The sequence below is a fragment of the Calliphora vicina genome, chromosome 4 (genome assembly GCF_958450345.1).
Source record: "Calliphora vicina chromosome 4, idCalVici1.1, whole genome shotgun sequence".
In the NCBI taxonomy this organism is placed as follows: Eukaryota; Metazoa; Arthropoda; class Insecta; order Diptera; family Calliphoridae; genus Calliphora; species Calliphora vicina.
This window is the reverse complement of record NC_088783.1, coordinates 57,066,908-57,084,448: the sequence shown is the minus strand read 5'-3', so window position 1 is coordinate 57,084,448 and position 17,541 is coordinate 57,066,908. Positions and strand designations below refer to the sequence as shown.

The following is a 17,541-nucleotide window of genomic DNA, read 5'->3' as shown; positions in this document are numbered from 1 at the left end:
CTCTCATTGTTGTTTCTTGACAACTAAACTACGTTATTGTTGTTGTTGCTGTCGGTTTCAGTGATGGCAACGATGTGGATGTTGACGATGATTATGGGGATTATTATTTTTTTTTTGCAAATGTTGTTGTTGTGGTTAGAATAACAACCCAACCAACTTTTTTTTGCCTTTTTGTTTTTGTAGCTTAAAGTAGAATACAAAATGAAAATTGCATTTTTATTTGTTGCTGCTGCGTTTCGTACTTAGTAATGTTGTGTGTTTTGCTTTTATTTTTGATTGTTATTGTTGTAGCTGCTGCCTGTTTTACAGACCTACGACTGCGAGTGGTGAATGAGAATTTTTACGATTCAACAAAATACAAAAAAAATCATTTATATTATAATAAAAAAAGCATTGTTAAAGTTTTTAAGTAAAAATAGCAATCATTCGTATAAAAGTCGTTCGCGTGTGTGGTTGACAAGAAACTAAAAACAGCACCACAACAACACAATTTATAATAAATTAATAAAAACAAAAATACAACTACAAAAAAAAAAATAATAAAAAATCACACCAACAACCACCTGAAATAATAACGAAACGACTGAAAAACAAAACGGGTTGAAAAAAGCAACAACACACAATAATAAATAAATTAAATATAAAATTTTTAAAGATTTTTTTCAAGTGATAATTTTTCTATTTAAAAACAAAACTTAAAAAAAAATAATGCAAAAAATTAAAACAAAAGTTTAAGATTTCATAAAACAAAACAAGTTGTTTTTTAACAATAAAAAAAAATAAATTAAATTTTCGAATAAAAAAAAAATTAAGAAAGTTTTCTTCTTGAAATGTGGCAACCTTCCTTAAATAAACATTTATATGGCAGCGCTGCTTCGTATTTAAGTGCCAATACGCAACAGGATGAATTAGCGGCAAATTTATTACATTTGCAGAAATTACAATTAACCGACTTAATGCCCCCTTTAACAGCATCAAATCCCGCCCTTCCATCATCATATGCCAACGTTCCAGCAGCCACCTTAATACAAAATACTCCGGCATTAACCTTAGCGCCAGCAACTCCCAGTTTTATAAATAGTTTTCAACAATATGTGAGAACCATGATAAGTAGACATAATCTGCATTCCATGATACCCTCTACACAATGGTCAGATACAGCTGGCTCTAACACTAGCAGCAGCAGACACTTGTTGCTTTCCGCAGCTGCAGTAGCAGCAGCAGCTGATTCGGCAACACCTCCTCTACCAGTAAACACCTTCTTAGCACCTCCTCCCCCACCGCCTCCATCGTTGCCAGCAGCAACACAAATTTTGGATATGTTACCCCTTAGTCTACTGACCGATTCATTTTTAAGTTTAAATGCTTTGAGTTTAGCCAACTCCCCCTATAACCAGTCCGCAGTACCTGGATCGTTTCTAGAGCCTAATCCTCTAAACACCAATCTAAACAATCCCCAACACATGAAATTATATAAACAATATTTAGCTTTGGAAAAGGCCCAACTACGTCATTTGATGGCTTCAAATGGTTATCATAATGCCTCGATGAATTTAAGTCATTTAACGACACCAAACTCCTCACCAAGCTCATCATCTGCAACACGTTCATCATCGTTAAAATCCTCCTCCTGTTCATCAACCACTTCCTCCCTAAACTGTGAGCAACAAAAACAGCGTGCTTTACGCAAGCGTAGAGATGATCTCAAGGATTTATTTTTAAAGAAATCGAATACCTCCTCATCCTCGTCCTCCTCAACTGCAGCTTTAACAGGAGATGATACGGACGAGCTATTGCCACCGCCCAAAAAGAAATGGATACGTCATTATTTAAAGGGTATAGTTTTATTTTATTTACTTGTTTTTTTTACCAAATGTTCAACAAATTGTATGTTCCATTCAAAGGATCGAAAGAATTAATTCTTTATTCCATTTTCGAAATCGAAATAAATGTTATCTTTTAACCATTCAGTTAATGAATTCATTATGAATTAATTCATAGGCATAATTCCTTTATACTTTATATTGGAACTCATTCTTTTTGGAATAAATTCCTTATTGAATCATTATCTCTAAACCATTCCCTTAATGAATTCATTATGTATTAACTTGTAGACTTGATTCCTTTGTACTTCAAATGAGAACTCATTCTTTATAGAATTAATTCCTTAATAAAACAAATAGGCTTTGGAAATTTTATACCCTTCGCACGGGTATACATATATAAGTTTGTCATTCCGTTTGTAATTTCTACATTTTTCATTTGCGATCCCACAAAGTATATATATTCTGGATCGTTATAGATAGCGAAGTCCATATAGCCAAAATCAAAATCATATTGACAAAATCATCCCACAAATGGCTGAGATATAAGGAAAAAACCGGGAAAACCTAGATTTTTGGCCTATTTTTGACCTATATCTGGATTACTAAGTCGTTAATATAGACAATATGGATATCTAATGACAGATATTTTAAAGTCCATTACAGCGATGTATATAAAGCTATAGAAAGTTGGTCCTACAATGGGTCAAAATCGGGGAAAATATTTTTTAACTCGAATTTTTTTTCAACAAAAATTTTTTTTGTCATAAATTATTTTCAAAAAAAAAAATTTCGAAAAGAAAAAAATTTAAAAAAACTTTTTTATAAAAAAATTTTCAAAAAAAAAAATTAAATTTTGTTTACCTAAAAATATTTAAAAAAAATATATTTTTAAGTATAATTTGGTGAAGGGTATCTAGGATTCGGCACAGCCAAATATAGCTCTCTTACTTGTTTTCAATACACTTTGTAAATGATTAAACAAAACTGAATTTATAGTAAGAATTGTGCTAAATTTGAATTTATTCAATTTGTATTACTTAGATTTGAATTAACAAAAATTTAATCATTCAAAGGTTAAAATAATGTTACATTTAACGATGAATGAATTTTATTTTAATTAACGCCTTTGAATGGAGCTAGATGTTGAGAATGGATGTAAGGAATGAATACCTTGTTGGTGCTGTTTTATTACTATTTTTTAATTAATCTGCCCTTTAAGAGTTTATAAATGTTTTTGTAATTTACAAAATTTTTAACAGCGCGAAAACGTCAGTATTGCTGGATTGGTTTAAGATATTCTTGAAATTTTTAGATTTTATTTTGAAACATTTGTACAATATAAATTTATTCAAAGCATTAGCCATTATTAGCTATGACCTTTTCCATCTTTCTGGCAGCATATAAATTCCGATCCAAAAGAACTGCTCATTTTTTGCTCATCCAAAAGAACTGCTTATCGATCGAAACAAATAGTAGTCGGACGGGGCACTGTCTGGACTAAAAAGCGGGTGAGGTAAAACTTCCCAATCACTTCATTCTAAATACTTTTTAACATGTATTGCAACATGTTGCGTTTTTCGGCCAATGCTTGCTTCAAACGAATCAGTTCAGTACAGGTTTTCTGTGATATTCTTTCTGGTCAGATTTTAGCAGCTCATAATAGATAGGACCCTTTGCTTCCACCAAATACAGAGCATTACCTAGTACCAAGGATATTTGGTTTTGTTATCGATTCGGCTAGTTGGCCGGTCTTCACGTACGATCTCTTACGCTTCGGGTTATCGTAATGGATCCATTTTTCATTGCAGGTAATGATTCGGTGCAAAAATGATTTTATTTTATAGAGTTCAAGCATTATTTAGGACATGCAAAATCGTCTTTCAAGGTCTTTCGACTTCAATTCGTATGGTAACCAATTTCTCTGCTTTTGGATGAATCCTGCTGGTCGCAAACATGTTGAAATTGCTGCTTGAGTAGCTTCCAATGATTTTGCCAGCTCTTGTTGAGTTTTACAACCTCCTTCATGGAGTAATGTCTCCAATTCTTGGTCTTCAAACTTTTTTGGCTGGCCTGGGCAATTTATTTCTTCCATGTCAAAATCACCACTTCTGAACTGAATAAACCATCTCTCTCACGTTGAAACCGATGGAAAATATTCACCATAAGCTTTTGTGAGCAATCGGTGTGCTTCAGCGCCACTTTTTTTTTAAAAAAATTAATAAAGAAAAGCAAATATGCTGGAAACGACGCTTTGATGGTACAAAATTCGAAATTTTCCATGCAAAAAAAAAAAGCTTTGTTGTTTACACTATAATGTTTCATAACTAATGACGTTTTCTTTTCTGACACAAAATGTTGCCAACATATTTTGTACCATTTATTAAAAGTTATCCATACCCTCATAATGTTTTACATTTTTAACGATCACAATAGAACAAAAACCATTAGCATTTATGCAATTTTCTTTTATGTACCTTCTAAATATTGTAAAACTATACATTTTGCTGTTTAAAAAAGTGCCGTGTAGCATATCTTCGGGGTTTTAGGGCAACATTATTTGAAAAGAACATTATGACAATATGACACGATAGGACACCTTGTGAATTGATCAAATGTTATTTCAATAAGTATTTTATGTATAAATTATTGAATTTTATGGAAACTAATCAATAAAAATATTTGAATTCTGCTATTCTTATATATTAAATTGGTCGCAATTTTATTAATTTCGAATAATGTTAATACTGATCGAGTGAATAAGTTATAGGTACAACCAATTTTAAAAAGTTTTTAATCACTTAATTAAGTATTTTTCTACAAGTAAATGCAATTTTATGTTAATTTTTCTACTTAACTCATTTATTAATTTTCAACACCCTTTAACAACCCTATAATTATCCCCAATTTATTTGACATAATATCTATGTACAATTTATTATTTTTACGTTACGGTGAGATTTTGAAATAGTACATATTTTTCCAATTAACTAGAGTTTTTTTTTGGACAATTTTCTTCTTTTTTTTTAATACATATGAATTTCCAACAAAACAAGGTGTGAAAATTATTGTTGCATGTATTTGTATAGAGAAGAGTGTAGGAAAGGAGAGTGAGGAGTGAGTAGTGTGTAAACAACTACAACACGTTCCTCTTACACACATGCAATGTGTCATTATTCATCCATACAAAATAGAAATGTTGTACAAACGAACAAACATTTTGTTGAATGATTGACATCTATTAGAGCGCACATGTTGCTCATTAGAATTTCATTTCATTTTATTTTCGTTTCATTTCGTTCTTTTTTTTTCAATTATTTATTTGTTGTTGTTGCTGTTTGTTATTGTTATTTATTTAATTTTTAATTTACATTTGCATTTAGTTACCGTAATTATATTGTAGCAATTGTACTCAACCAACCCAGCAGTTAAGCAAGTACTCATTGTATCACTTATAGACAGTAATTGTCACTAATATCTGATCACTTTTGGCTGACCACAATTTATATATTTTGGGTTATATGACACGTATGTGCCCCTGGTAGTGCAGATGTAAGCCAATTGGTTACTTTTTACATCCCAGGTAATCTAGCGTGAAGTCAATTGTCACTTAAGTGTCTTTAAGTAATCTAGAGTGTAGTCAGTTTAAACGTTTTGTGAGAAATTCGTACAAATTGTGTTGATATAATTCTCCTACAGTTTATTTTCTTTTTGCTTAAGTATACTGACATCCCATGTAACCTAGCGTGAAGTCTATTGTCACTTTAGTGTCTCCAAGTATCCCAAAGTGTAGTCACTTTTAATGGTTATATTGTACTGCACTTTGGAAAGTAGTTATTTTAACTACCAGAAGTAATCTATTGGAGAGTTGTCGGAGGAAGGTTTTCTTTACAAGCAATCGGTTAATGGACTGTCTATGAGATGTCTTTTTAACTGACTATTTGAGGTCAATTAGCACTTTTATCCGGTATGTGGGTCAATTGATCCCCTGCTTAGGACATGCCCGTGTTAAAATAACTAGTCTGGAAACTACTTATGTATTTAGTTCTCACCCCAAGTGATAGCAAAAATCACTAGTTCGTGACAGTCATCAAGAACTGCTGGGAAACTACTCAAATGAAAGTGTTGCCAACTACATTAAGTGTGCGGGCCTGTTTGATTTGATTTGTTCGTGAGTGTAAGCGATTGTATATTGTCAGTTTGCCTTAAATACATACACACACATTATTATTGTATTGACTTGACTTGACTGTGCCCTCAAAAGTTGATGTCATTCTCCTAATGATAGCAAATAGATAAAAATGCAAATGCAAATAATACTTAACAAACATGTCGGTCATCTCCTCACACTCTCTTTACATACAAATACACTTGTTTTTTTTTTCATTTTTCCTAACAGTAATTGGAAATGTGTACTCTAAGTATCCATCACACAAAAAAGTAATAAGTTATACTTGATATTTCAAGTACTAAATGAGTTATAGGACTGAGTAATTTTTTCTTTCATAATCTTAGTGGTTAAGCGATTATTAATGGCAAAATAAAGGTAATGTTTTTAGATAATAATGGATTAAAAGTGTTTAATTTTGGTAGGTAAGACTATGGACTTGTTGGTTGGTTGGTTTACGTGGTAGTTCACTGGGTGCGAACAATCAAGTAGAGTCGAAGGGACCCCGTTTTGATAAGACCACACCACTCGTCAGATGTAATGTCGTTTATATCGTGTATATCAGACCCAACCTGTAGCCATGAGATATCGCAGTAGGTCATTAATTAAGACTATGTACTATTGGAATAACATATAGCAGACCAATAATTTCGTTCTCTCCATTCTAAACTGCCCAATTTGTTTTCTATTTTAATATAAAGTGGTTGAAAATACAAAGGAAACTTTTCCAAATAACCTATTAATAGGTTAATATTCAAAAAGATTACAAAGTAATTTGTAATTTTCTAGTATAATAAAATTTACTTAATTTACAATAGATGACATATCTTTTGAGAACGGTTTTTGTTTTTAATAGCTTATATAACATTTTAAAGGGAACATATCTGTCATTTATTCTCACTCAGTTATTCAATATTATAGTGTAAACAATAACGTTTTTTTTGCTTTGAAAATGTTGAATTTTGTTCCAACAAAGCGTCATATGCGGGAAGTTTTGCTTTACTTCTTTAATTTGATTGCTCAACAAAACTTATGGTTAATGTGTTGCATCGGTTTCAACGTGTGAGAGATGGTTTGTACGGTTCAGAAGCGCTGATTTTGACACGGAACACAAAGATCGACCATACGAATTGAAGCCAAGAAATCTAGAAAGGCATGAAAATCACTTAGGCAACGAGTCATTACTTGCGATGAAAAATGGATCCATTACAGTAACCCGAAGCGTAAGAGCTCGTATGAGAAAACCGTCTAATCATCAGAATGGACACCAAAGAAAAATATCCATGGCGCTAAGGAAATTCTCTGTACTTGATGGGACCAAAAGGGCCATTTCTATTATGAGCTCTAAATTTTTACCAGACCATCACAGGGAACCAAACGCGAGAATTTGCCGAAAAATGACAGAATATGCGGCCAGACATGAAATCGTATTATTTCATCGTGACAACGTGGTTGGGAAGTTTTGCCACACCAGCTTTATAGTACAGAACTTGCCCGTCCCACTACTATTTGTTTCGAACGATGCAGAACGCTCTCTGGTATACGTTTCACTTTGAAACATAGTTCCCGATATTGGCTTGATTCGTTCTTGGCCTCAAAGGATAAGCAGTTCTTTTGGCTCGGAATCCATATGTTGCCAGAAATATGGGAAAAGGTCATAGCTTAACAATGACCAATACTTTGAATAAATTTATATTGTACAAATGTTTTCCAAATTCTTAAGTTATACATATCTGAAGTTTAAAAGTTTCCAATGTTTTGTCAAAGTTTAGAAGTATAAGCACATTCCATAAATGTATAGACAGACTATTGATTGGATTATAGGCCAGACTATGGACTAGGCTATAGGCAAGGCTATTAAAATTAGATTAAAAATGTTTAATTTTGGTATTGTAGACTACACTAGAATCCAAACTTCACAGAGTCCAGTGTCAAACTTGTGTTTTATTTGTGTCCTTGGTGTCCAGTCTATTTGCCTTGGGCCGTCTTTCAAATGTTCTCCCATCACTGCATCTTAAATTGAATTTGGATTCATTCAAAAAAGAACATTTCTGTCTCGACCAATTTTAAATGTTATTTGTCAGCCCTGCTTATAACCATTGTTCTGGATCGTTATAGATAGCGGAGTCATATAGCCGTATCCGTCTGTCCATCTGTATGTTGAAATCAACTTCCCAAAGCCCTCAAATAACTTACTTGATTCATACATCAATATATCCGCTATAGTCTTGGTTCGGTTACTCGGGGAAAATCGGCCCACAAATGATTGAGATTGAAGCAAAAAGCCACGACTACCTGATTTTTGACCAATTTTTTGTATCTAAATCTGGATTACTAATTATTACATTTCAATGACCTTTTCAATGACGTATATAACGTCATAGTAATTCGGACCGACAATGGGTCAAAATCGGGAAAAATATTTTTTAACCCGAGTTTTTTATTCTGAAATTTTGTTCACCCAATTTTTTTTCTAATAACATTTTTACAGCAAAAAAAAAAAATATTAAAAAAAATTTGTCAATCATAATTTTTTATTGCGGAATATTTTCAATCTTTTTCTAAACAAGGAAGAGATCTATATTCGGCTGTGCCGATTCTTATATAACCTTCACCAAATTATACTTTAAAATAATTTTTTTTAAACATTTTTAGGTAAACAAAATTTATTATTTTTTTAAATTGTTTTGCAAAATTTTTTTTTCTAATTGTTTTTTAATTTTTTTAAAGTTTTTTTTTTAAATTTAAAAAAATTTTTTTTTTTGAAAAAAAAAATTTTAGAACAAAAAAAAAAATTCGGGTTAAAAAATATTTTTCACAATTTTGTGGGTCCAACTTACTATAGTCTTATATACATACATCGTAGCAATGGACTTTGAAATATCTATCATTAGATATCCAGATATAGATAAAAAAAAATTGGCCAAAAATCGAGGTTGTCCCGGTTTTTTTCCTTATACCAATTTGTGGGCCGATTTTGTCGATCCGACCGAGCCGGAAGAATTCTCGATATATTGATGTATGAATCATGTATGTAAGTTATTTGGGGGCTACGGAAAGTTGATTTCAACATACAGAGGGATAGACGGACATGGCTATTGAATTCGCTATCTATAACGATCCAGAATATATATACTTTATGGGGACGCAAATGAAAAATGTAGAAATTACAAACGGAATGACAAACTTATATATACCCTTGCCACTCATGGTGAAGGGTATATAAGATTCAGCACAGCCGAATATAGCTCTCTGGGTTTTTTTTACCTACAACAAACGAAAGCAAATAAAATAATTATTTTATGAAATTAAAACAAATACAACAACAAGTACATGCTGATATTATATGAACAAATATATCAGTGCACGTTTTACACTAACATGTGCAAAGTGGTGTGTACTCTATGCAAATAAGTACTTGAAACAAAATAGACAAAGAGCCACAGAGAAAGAGAGAGATAGAGAACAAAAATTAAACGGAAATGTTTGTTTTTTTTGTTTGTGATATTTTGTTTTTGTTAAATAATTCTTTGTCAAATTGCGTTGCATTAAGGATTGTTGTTGTATTGAAATGGTTGCCATATTATATTGGCTAAAGAAATGTTAAGGTGAAAAAGGGAATTTTATAATACTAATTTTAATTAGAACGGATGGGAATTTTGAGAAAAATTAAACAAGTGTGATTTACTAGTTTTAATATTAAAAGGTTTATTTAGGAAATTTTAAAAATTACTTGCTCACTTGAATCACTAGTTATAACACATTTTGTTCTTATTTAATATTCAACATTGTTTTTTAAACAAAATACCTATATATTGTAAAAATGGCAATTAAATAATTTATTTTTTATTTTTCGTTCGATCAAAGTGATTTTCCATTCGGTCTGCTTTTTTTTCGTATTTTTTTTTGTTGCAAACTGCACGTGTTTTGCATTTAAACGGGTTTGTTGCGGCTGTTCTCTCGTATATGGTCATAAACTTTATGACCAATTTATTAGATTATTTATCTAAAAACTGCATTGATTTGTATTGCAGTTTTAGTTTTATGTAAAACACGTTTGACCATTTTATATATTGTATTTTTTTTGTAGCTGTTTGTCTAATGTAATTTATTTGATGTATATTTTGTACTGGAGGCGCCTGAATAATAATGAAAAATTAAATTGAAAAAAAAAATAAACTACTACTAGAGTGAACTTTAAAGACCTTATGATAATAAATTGTTTATTTGAACAAGACTATTAGTAGTTACACATCTGCGTTGTTTTTTTTTAAATTGGAATTTGTTTAACCCCCATTTCCTAAAATCTCTGGTAATTTTGTATCGTGACAATATAATGACAGTTCTCATACAAAAATTGTATTAATTGGAAGTATATCGTTACGAAAAACTATAACCAGAGATTGAGAACATGCAGCTAATAGTTTGAATAAAGTTTAACTGGTCAAGTATTTAGTGCTGTGCAATCTAAACTGATAAATTTTCTATATATTCTTATATATGCCTCAATTTTGTTTAGATATAATCAGCCCAATTATGAATAAAAAATTCCACTGGAGTTGAATTTGAATAGGAAAAATCAGAAAAGGAGAAAAACTCCCGGGGAATTTTTATTCATAATTGGGCTGAATATGATTTATGCCCCTTGTTCACTCATTTTAAATACCCTCTAATTGTTTCTGTGACAATGTTACCCTTTTATCCACAAATTTACTCAACAAACTGACCTAAAGTCTATTGTGACAATTGACACTTTATTGATTTGATTACATAGGACTGGTGGAATGATTGTGGCTTTATTTTGTGTACCCCTAGAAGAGCACCTTGTGAAAATCACTATTCATATCATTAGTAAAGTAACGAAAGGTGACTCGTTTTCGCTAGTCAAGTGACTGGTCCCCTACTACTCAATTTTGGACTCAATTTTGTTTAGATATGCCTCTTGCTCACTTTAAAACCCTGCTAATTCGTTATGTGACAATGTAAGCCTTTTTCCACCACATTACTCAACATGTTATCCTAAAATCGTTTATTGTGGGGTCAATGGACACTTTATTGGCACCAGGTAATCGAATGAAGGGTTAGTTGCTTACTTAAGACTGGTGGAATGATTGTGGCTTAATTGTCATCTGGCTAGTAGATTCTCATCTGTAAATGTCTATTCATATCATTAGACAAGTAACGAAAGGTGACTCGTTTTCGCTAGTCAAGTGACTAGTCCACTACTACTCAATTTTGGGCTCAATTTTGTTTAGATATGCCTTTTGCTCACTTTAAAACCCCGCTAATGCCTTCTGTCGCAATTTAAGCGTATTTTTTCACAACTTTACTCAACATATTGTTCCAAAGTCGTTTATTGTGGGGTCAATTGACACTTTATTGTCACCAAGTAATCGAATGAAGGGTTAGTTGCTTACTTAGAACTGGTGGAATGGCTGTGTCCTCATTGTCATGTGCCTAGTAGAACTTTATGTGTAAATGACTATTCATATCACTTGTAAAGTAACGAAAACTGACCCACTTTTCGCTAGTCAAGTGTGTAGTCTCCTAATATTGAATATAATCTTGAAATTTCTTTGTGTAATTTATATATAATTCTTTAACATTTATTAATTACCCTTATGGCGGCTGGCGTAGGCGTTTAGCGACATCGACAGTTTCGTACTAGATTAAAGAAACCTTTTATCTTTAATCTAGTACAAAACTGTCGATGGTGCAAAACGCCTACATTAACCACGATTAGGGTGAATAAATTGAAATTCAAATGTAGTTTGTTTTAAAAAAACTAGCCGTATTTAACATAATAAATCTTTAAAAATCATCATCATTACAAAATGTATGACATTTTATTATAGAAACGTGCATTTGAGAGAAAATATCTAAATCACGTGTTTGCTCAATTATGAAGAGAAAGAGCAGAGTGACTCAATTCTATAAGAATTCATTACTGTCTTATTGTAAATAAGGCTTGCAACAATTTTTGTGAAAAATACAATTTAATTTATTTATTCTTAAAAAAAAACTTTTTATTTAAAATGTGCATAAATGAATCTAACGTTATTAATTTTGATTTGTTTTGAAAATTTACATTTACCCTGGAATAAAACTGAAACTATTTTTCTATTATATTTATTGAGTTTTTATATTGCATACATAATAAGCACATGTTAAAAACGGATGTAAATTTCAAATACAATAAAAAATATTTAAAATTAACTCAACGCACACACTCACAAAACGCATCTGTCAAAAGGAAAATGGCTGAAAATCACGTTTCATCAACTGGCCAGAGTTGGAGATAAAATTTCAAGGCAAAAAGCTTTTGAATTTAAACAAATCAAAAACAATTTCTTACCTAGTATCTACTATGATACAGTGGAAAATTTGCTTTAAAATTGTGTAACTTTTATTTGACATGTTAAATTTTAAAAATTTTCTCTTTCTAATACCAGTATAATCGATTATCTATATCCCTTTATTATTATTGTATTTTAGTAATAAAACAATTAGTCAATCTAAACTGCATATAAATGTGGTTTTATAATAAAATAATAATTGCACATTGATAATTAATTTTTAATTTATACAGCGTCTGGAAATTACAAAAGCTAGAATTTTCACTCACCACTTGTGTAATTTTAATTTAATTAAATAAAAATTGTTCAACACCCCACAATATTGCAAATGTTTGCGACAGTTGCTTTAAAATTTTTTAAGTGAAATTATGGAATTTATAAAACGGAAATGTTTTAAAATAATAAATTTATGTTTCAATTTTTCCACTAAATATTGACCATTATCGCGATTCGCTTAGGCGTTTTACGCCATTTTGCAGTTTCATATTTATACACAAATTGCCGCCATATTTGCTTGCTACTCATCATCTACCCCAACACTGCTTATAATCGCTCATTCTAACAAACTTTTCTCATTTTCTTGCTCTTTTTCATCCTAATTTATTGCACATATCTATTTATTTGTTTGTTTGTTTTTGTTTCTATAATTGTTTTTATCTTTTCAAAATTTTTTATTTTTCGTTTTTTAAAATTTATGTATTATTTTCTTCCCTCTTCTTTTATTTTTTGTAATTTGAAATCCCTGTCCTTTCACCAACACCAACACTTATACACACTTGAAAATGAATTGGTTTAAATGTTAAAATTGAAATAATATTTTGAAAACAAAATCAAATAATAATAATAAAGAAGATGCAAACAAAAACAGCAACAACCACAGCAATAATGATACTAAAAACAACAACTCATTCATGTTACTGACCAATTCAACAGCTACAAAATTATTGAAAACATCATCTCTGTCGCCACCCATTAAAATGGCCACAGATGAAGAGGAACCAGATGATGATGAGGATGATCACATGATGAAATATAAAAGTGCGGCTGAGACAACGGCGGATGGCAGCAATACGACAACATTTACTTTGATAGGTAAAAATGGTGAAGTTATAGGTAATGCTGCGGCCAGCAAACAAATATTGCTGGCTAATGGCATACGCATACCGGCTACATCAGCCACTATTGCTCAAGTAGTGCAGCCGACACAGACACCACAAGTGTCGCTGTCCAAGGCCATTAATATACCATTCAATAGTAAAAATATCCCTCTAATAACAGGGTTTCCCTATCAATTGACCTCGCCATCGACGTCGTCGTCGTCGTCTCAGCTGCAACCACATCAACAACCTCCCGGTAGTTGTGTAGTCTTCACAAATCGTCCCAAAACTTTTAGCCCCTTGACACCGCCACCCATGTCGAGTAGAAAATTTGTTGAACCCACCCAGTCACGTATACGAAGTTACTCACTATCCTCCCATAAATTTTCAGCCAACAATCAGTTGCATGTACAAAATCACAACAGCAACAGTATGATGGTCGATGAAATACCGCCAACGCAACAACAGCATCATCCTAGTTTCGGTACAAACTCATCGTCCAGTCAACACTCGACGTCTAGCCAACACTCACCGCCCCGTCATGTGTCCTCCTCGTTGGGAGCGTCATCGTGCGGCAGTCATTATATGCATATGATTAGTGCGGCTGGTACACAGCAGTCGTCATCGCCGGGTCTGGGAGGAGCTGGATCAAATCATGTAACACATGCAACGCCTAGAAGGCGTACGATTAGTTCCACAAGTAATGGGTAAGTTGAAATCTTAATTTATTTTTTTTTTGTTAATAAATAATCGAATCTAAATTGTTTTTTTTTGGTTTTCTTTTTAGGGCTGGTACCCGTGAAGTTCATAATAAATTAGAAAAGAATCGTCGTGCCCATTTAAAGGAATGCTATGAAGCATTAAAAAATCAATTATCATTGAAAGATGAAGATCGCCGAAAAACCTCCAATTTAGCTATATTGGGAGAAGCTTTTAAATGTGTCCAAGTAAGTTTATTGAACTGTTTTAATTTTATTATATGAATTGTAATGAATAGTAAGTAGTACATGAATATTAGGAGGGTTTGCTAAATTTGAGGTTATAAAATAAATTGGTTGTCAAATGTCAAGAATTGAGCTGTCATCCTCTGACATTTCTTTAGTAAAAATTTGGGAAATTTAAACAATGGAACGCAAACTCGTAAACAACGTATTCATAATGTTGAAAATGTCTATGATATTGTTTCCTCAATGTTCACATTATTGATCTTTGGTTTCAGTAAGAGGGCGCCAAGAGTCAATCCATCGGCCAAAGAATTTAGTTGTTGATTGAAAAATGTCCCGTTCATGTAATATCGCAATTTGGCGTTATTGTCCATCTTGTTTATTAGTCATTTCAAAAACAGTGTTTACTTGAACAAACCTCAAACATATTATGTATGTTCTGAAAGATGAAATTCATCACTGAAGAGATAGGCCCGAAGCGTTTGTGTAAAATTTGTAAAAACATCGGACTTCTGCCGACATGCTAAAAGTAGACATTTGCCCGACATCATATTTCATCATTAATTCCCATATTTCGACTTTACATTGGTATCAATAAAACTGAATTTGTCAAAATATAATTGTGTTTTTAAGCCAATTTACTTCATAACCACAAATTTGCTTACACTGTATTACCATAAAGCTGTGATATCTTAGAAGTTTGCTTAAATAATTTTGCCCTCGCCATTGAGTATTATTATCTTAACAATATGCTCCATTAAACCGCTATTCATGAACATTTTCATTAGTTTTTATAGGAATCTGCCAATATTTTCCTTTAAAGGCCCTGATTGTAAAATTTAAAACCTTGTATTGTCCAAAAATATTGACCCAACCAGTTGCTAAAAAGGGCAAAAATATGCCATGAGCTTTTTCTGTTTAAGAATTTGCATTTTTATTATTTTTTATAGGCATTTGCAAGTTTTTTCTTTAATCAATCAAAAGTCCTGATTGCAAAATGAAATGTCTTGTGTTTTACAAATAAAAAGATTCAACCAGTTGCTAAAAATGGCAACATTCTTTACCTGGGAAAGGAAGGATGAAAATGCTACAAGATTTTGCATTTTCAATGATGCTATACCATTCACACTTATTACTGAACTCCACTAATAAAAGACAAATTTTTTACACTCAACGGATTGTTAGGTTCGATTGAATATTTAGGAGTGAAAGTAAGTTCTTATGAAGACAATCTTTAGTGTAGAAATTTCGAATTTATTATTGACCTCATTCGAGGCAACCATAATATCTTACACAAGGATATTTATGAAATTTTTGATCGAGGTTTCAAAAATGTTTATTTAGAGCAACTTGACCATTTAGACCTTAACGGTTTTCTTTATCATAGATATCTGTAATAAATTTAAAATACACAGTCTTACTATCCGAATGGAATTTCTTTGGTTCACTTCTCTTTTTCTCTGAATAACGAACTTTTCCTCTTAAATAGATTTTGAGCAAGAAAAATGTGAACTGATATAGGTAGAAGTCAAAAGGAATAACTGTTTTACCTTTTTTTTAAGAAGCTAGATTAGATTTCAAACCATAGAATAAAATATACATAGAAGCGCTGATGAGAGACAAAAAACCTAAGTCTTAAATGTAAATCAAAGTATATTGTTGTTGTTGCAGCCATAAAATTTAAAATAGTACATATTTTTAATAGATTTTACTCTCAGTTGCCTCTTTAGTTCTACTCTATATTTCAAACCCCCTATAAAGACGTGTTGAAATTGCATTTTAGAAATTATTAAAATAATTTTTTTCTAAATATTTATATTAATCTTAAAATCTTCTATATTTCTTTCTTTTCAGTCTTTCCAAAAACGTAATCAAGAACTGGAAGCTGAGTGGGAACATTTAGCAAATGATAAAATCAATTTACAAAAACGTATTGTTAGCTTAAAGCGTGAACTTGGTCCAAAGTATGAACAAATATTTTCGGGTATATTTCCTGATATCGAAATTGGTAGCATTCCAAGTGAGAGAGGTAAGTGAAAACATATTTACAATTTATAAGGAGAATACTCTTAATGTTATAAGAACGGATTATAAAAACCCAGATTTCTCCTGCATTTAGTGAAATACATATATGTATGTACGACACAATCAGCTGGTTGTCAAAAGTTTTGAAAAAACTCAAAAAAAAGTCAGTACTATAACGTTTAAGTATTATTGAGAACTTGCTGGCTTTATGCTGCTGATATTTAATCAAATGGTTGAGAAAATCCTGGACAAAAATCAACGTTAGGAGATCAATGATAATATTGGCCTATTTTTTGAGACTTATCTCATATTAAATATTTAATCATGCCGTTTTTACATTATTTCAAAACTAGACATTTTAATGAGCGCGAAACTTTTATATCAAACTCCTAATTCCACTAAAAAATTAACAAACAAAACTTTAATCAAATTTCAAACTGATTACAAAGATTTCTAAGAATTAATAAATATTTCCCAACTCGCTAACATTTAAACATGTCAACACTTAACCTAATTGCATTATATTTTTTAAACTGACCCAGTTTAACTTATGAATTATTGAAATTGTCCAACACTATTACAAAACACTGACGGTTACTTGTCTGCTCCTAGCAATTTGTAACACAATTTACTTCCCTTTTTTTTTGTTTCCAACAAACTACAAATTTATTAAAAGGTCATCTAAAAACTGTTGTGTGGTAGTTGCTTAAATGTATGTATTCCTTAACCTCTCTCCATATGTTTAATATTGGTTTTTCCTTTTTCCTTCAAAACTCTTAAATTATAATTTATAATTTCACTTTTACGCAAATAATTTTGCGACAAAAACAGCCTTATTCAAAAAACTGGTGTTTCATATAGTTATTTTTCTGATTTGTTTCCATCTAAAACCATTAAATTTCTTATATATTGCATATAAAACATCAGCCGAACAATATAACAAAGTGGTGGAGAATAAATTTTAGAATTTTATTCAAATTTTGTACGACTTATTTTTATAAAGTAGACCAAGTATTGAATATTATTTTGCGCCATATTTTAGCATAATATTTTGAAGATTGTTGCTGCTGCTTTCAGAGTTGTTTTTTGTATGTCGTTAGTTTTTTTTTATTTTTATTTTCATAGTAT

At 31.3% G+C, this 17,541-nt stretch overlaps 1 protein-coding gene across 5 annotated transcripts in view; it reads left to right on the top strand.

The window, feature by feature from the left end:
• Positions 1 to 17,541, top strand: part of Mnt — a 90,579-nt gene that overhangs the window by 57,660 nt on the left and 15,378 nt on the right. For 2 of the 5 annotated variants that reach the window (XM_065508745.1, XM_065508744.1), the window contains exons 1-4: positions 314 to 1,836; positions 13,197 to 14,151; positions 14,232 to 14,391; positions 16,243 to 16,417. In XM_065508745.1, coding sequence (XP_065364817.1) covers positions 831 to 1,836; positions 13,197 to 14,151; positions 14,232 to 14,391; positions 16,243 to 16,417 — 2,296 coding nt within the window. In that variant the 5' untranslated portion in view covers positions 314 to 830. Of the gene's footprint in view, positions 1 to 313; positions 1,837 to 13,196; positions 14,152 to 14,231; positions 14,392 to 16,242; positions 16,418 to 17,541 lie in introns of those variants that run through there. The other 3 variants (XM_065508747.1, XM_065508746.1, XM_065508748.1) reach the window with 3 other exon arrangements.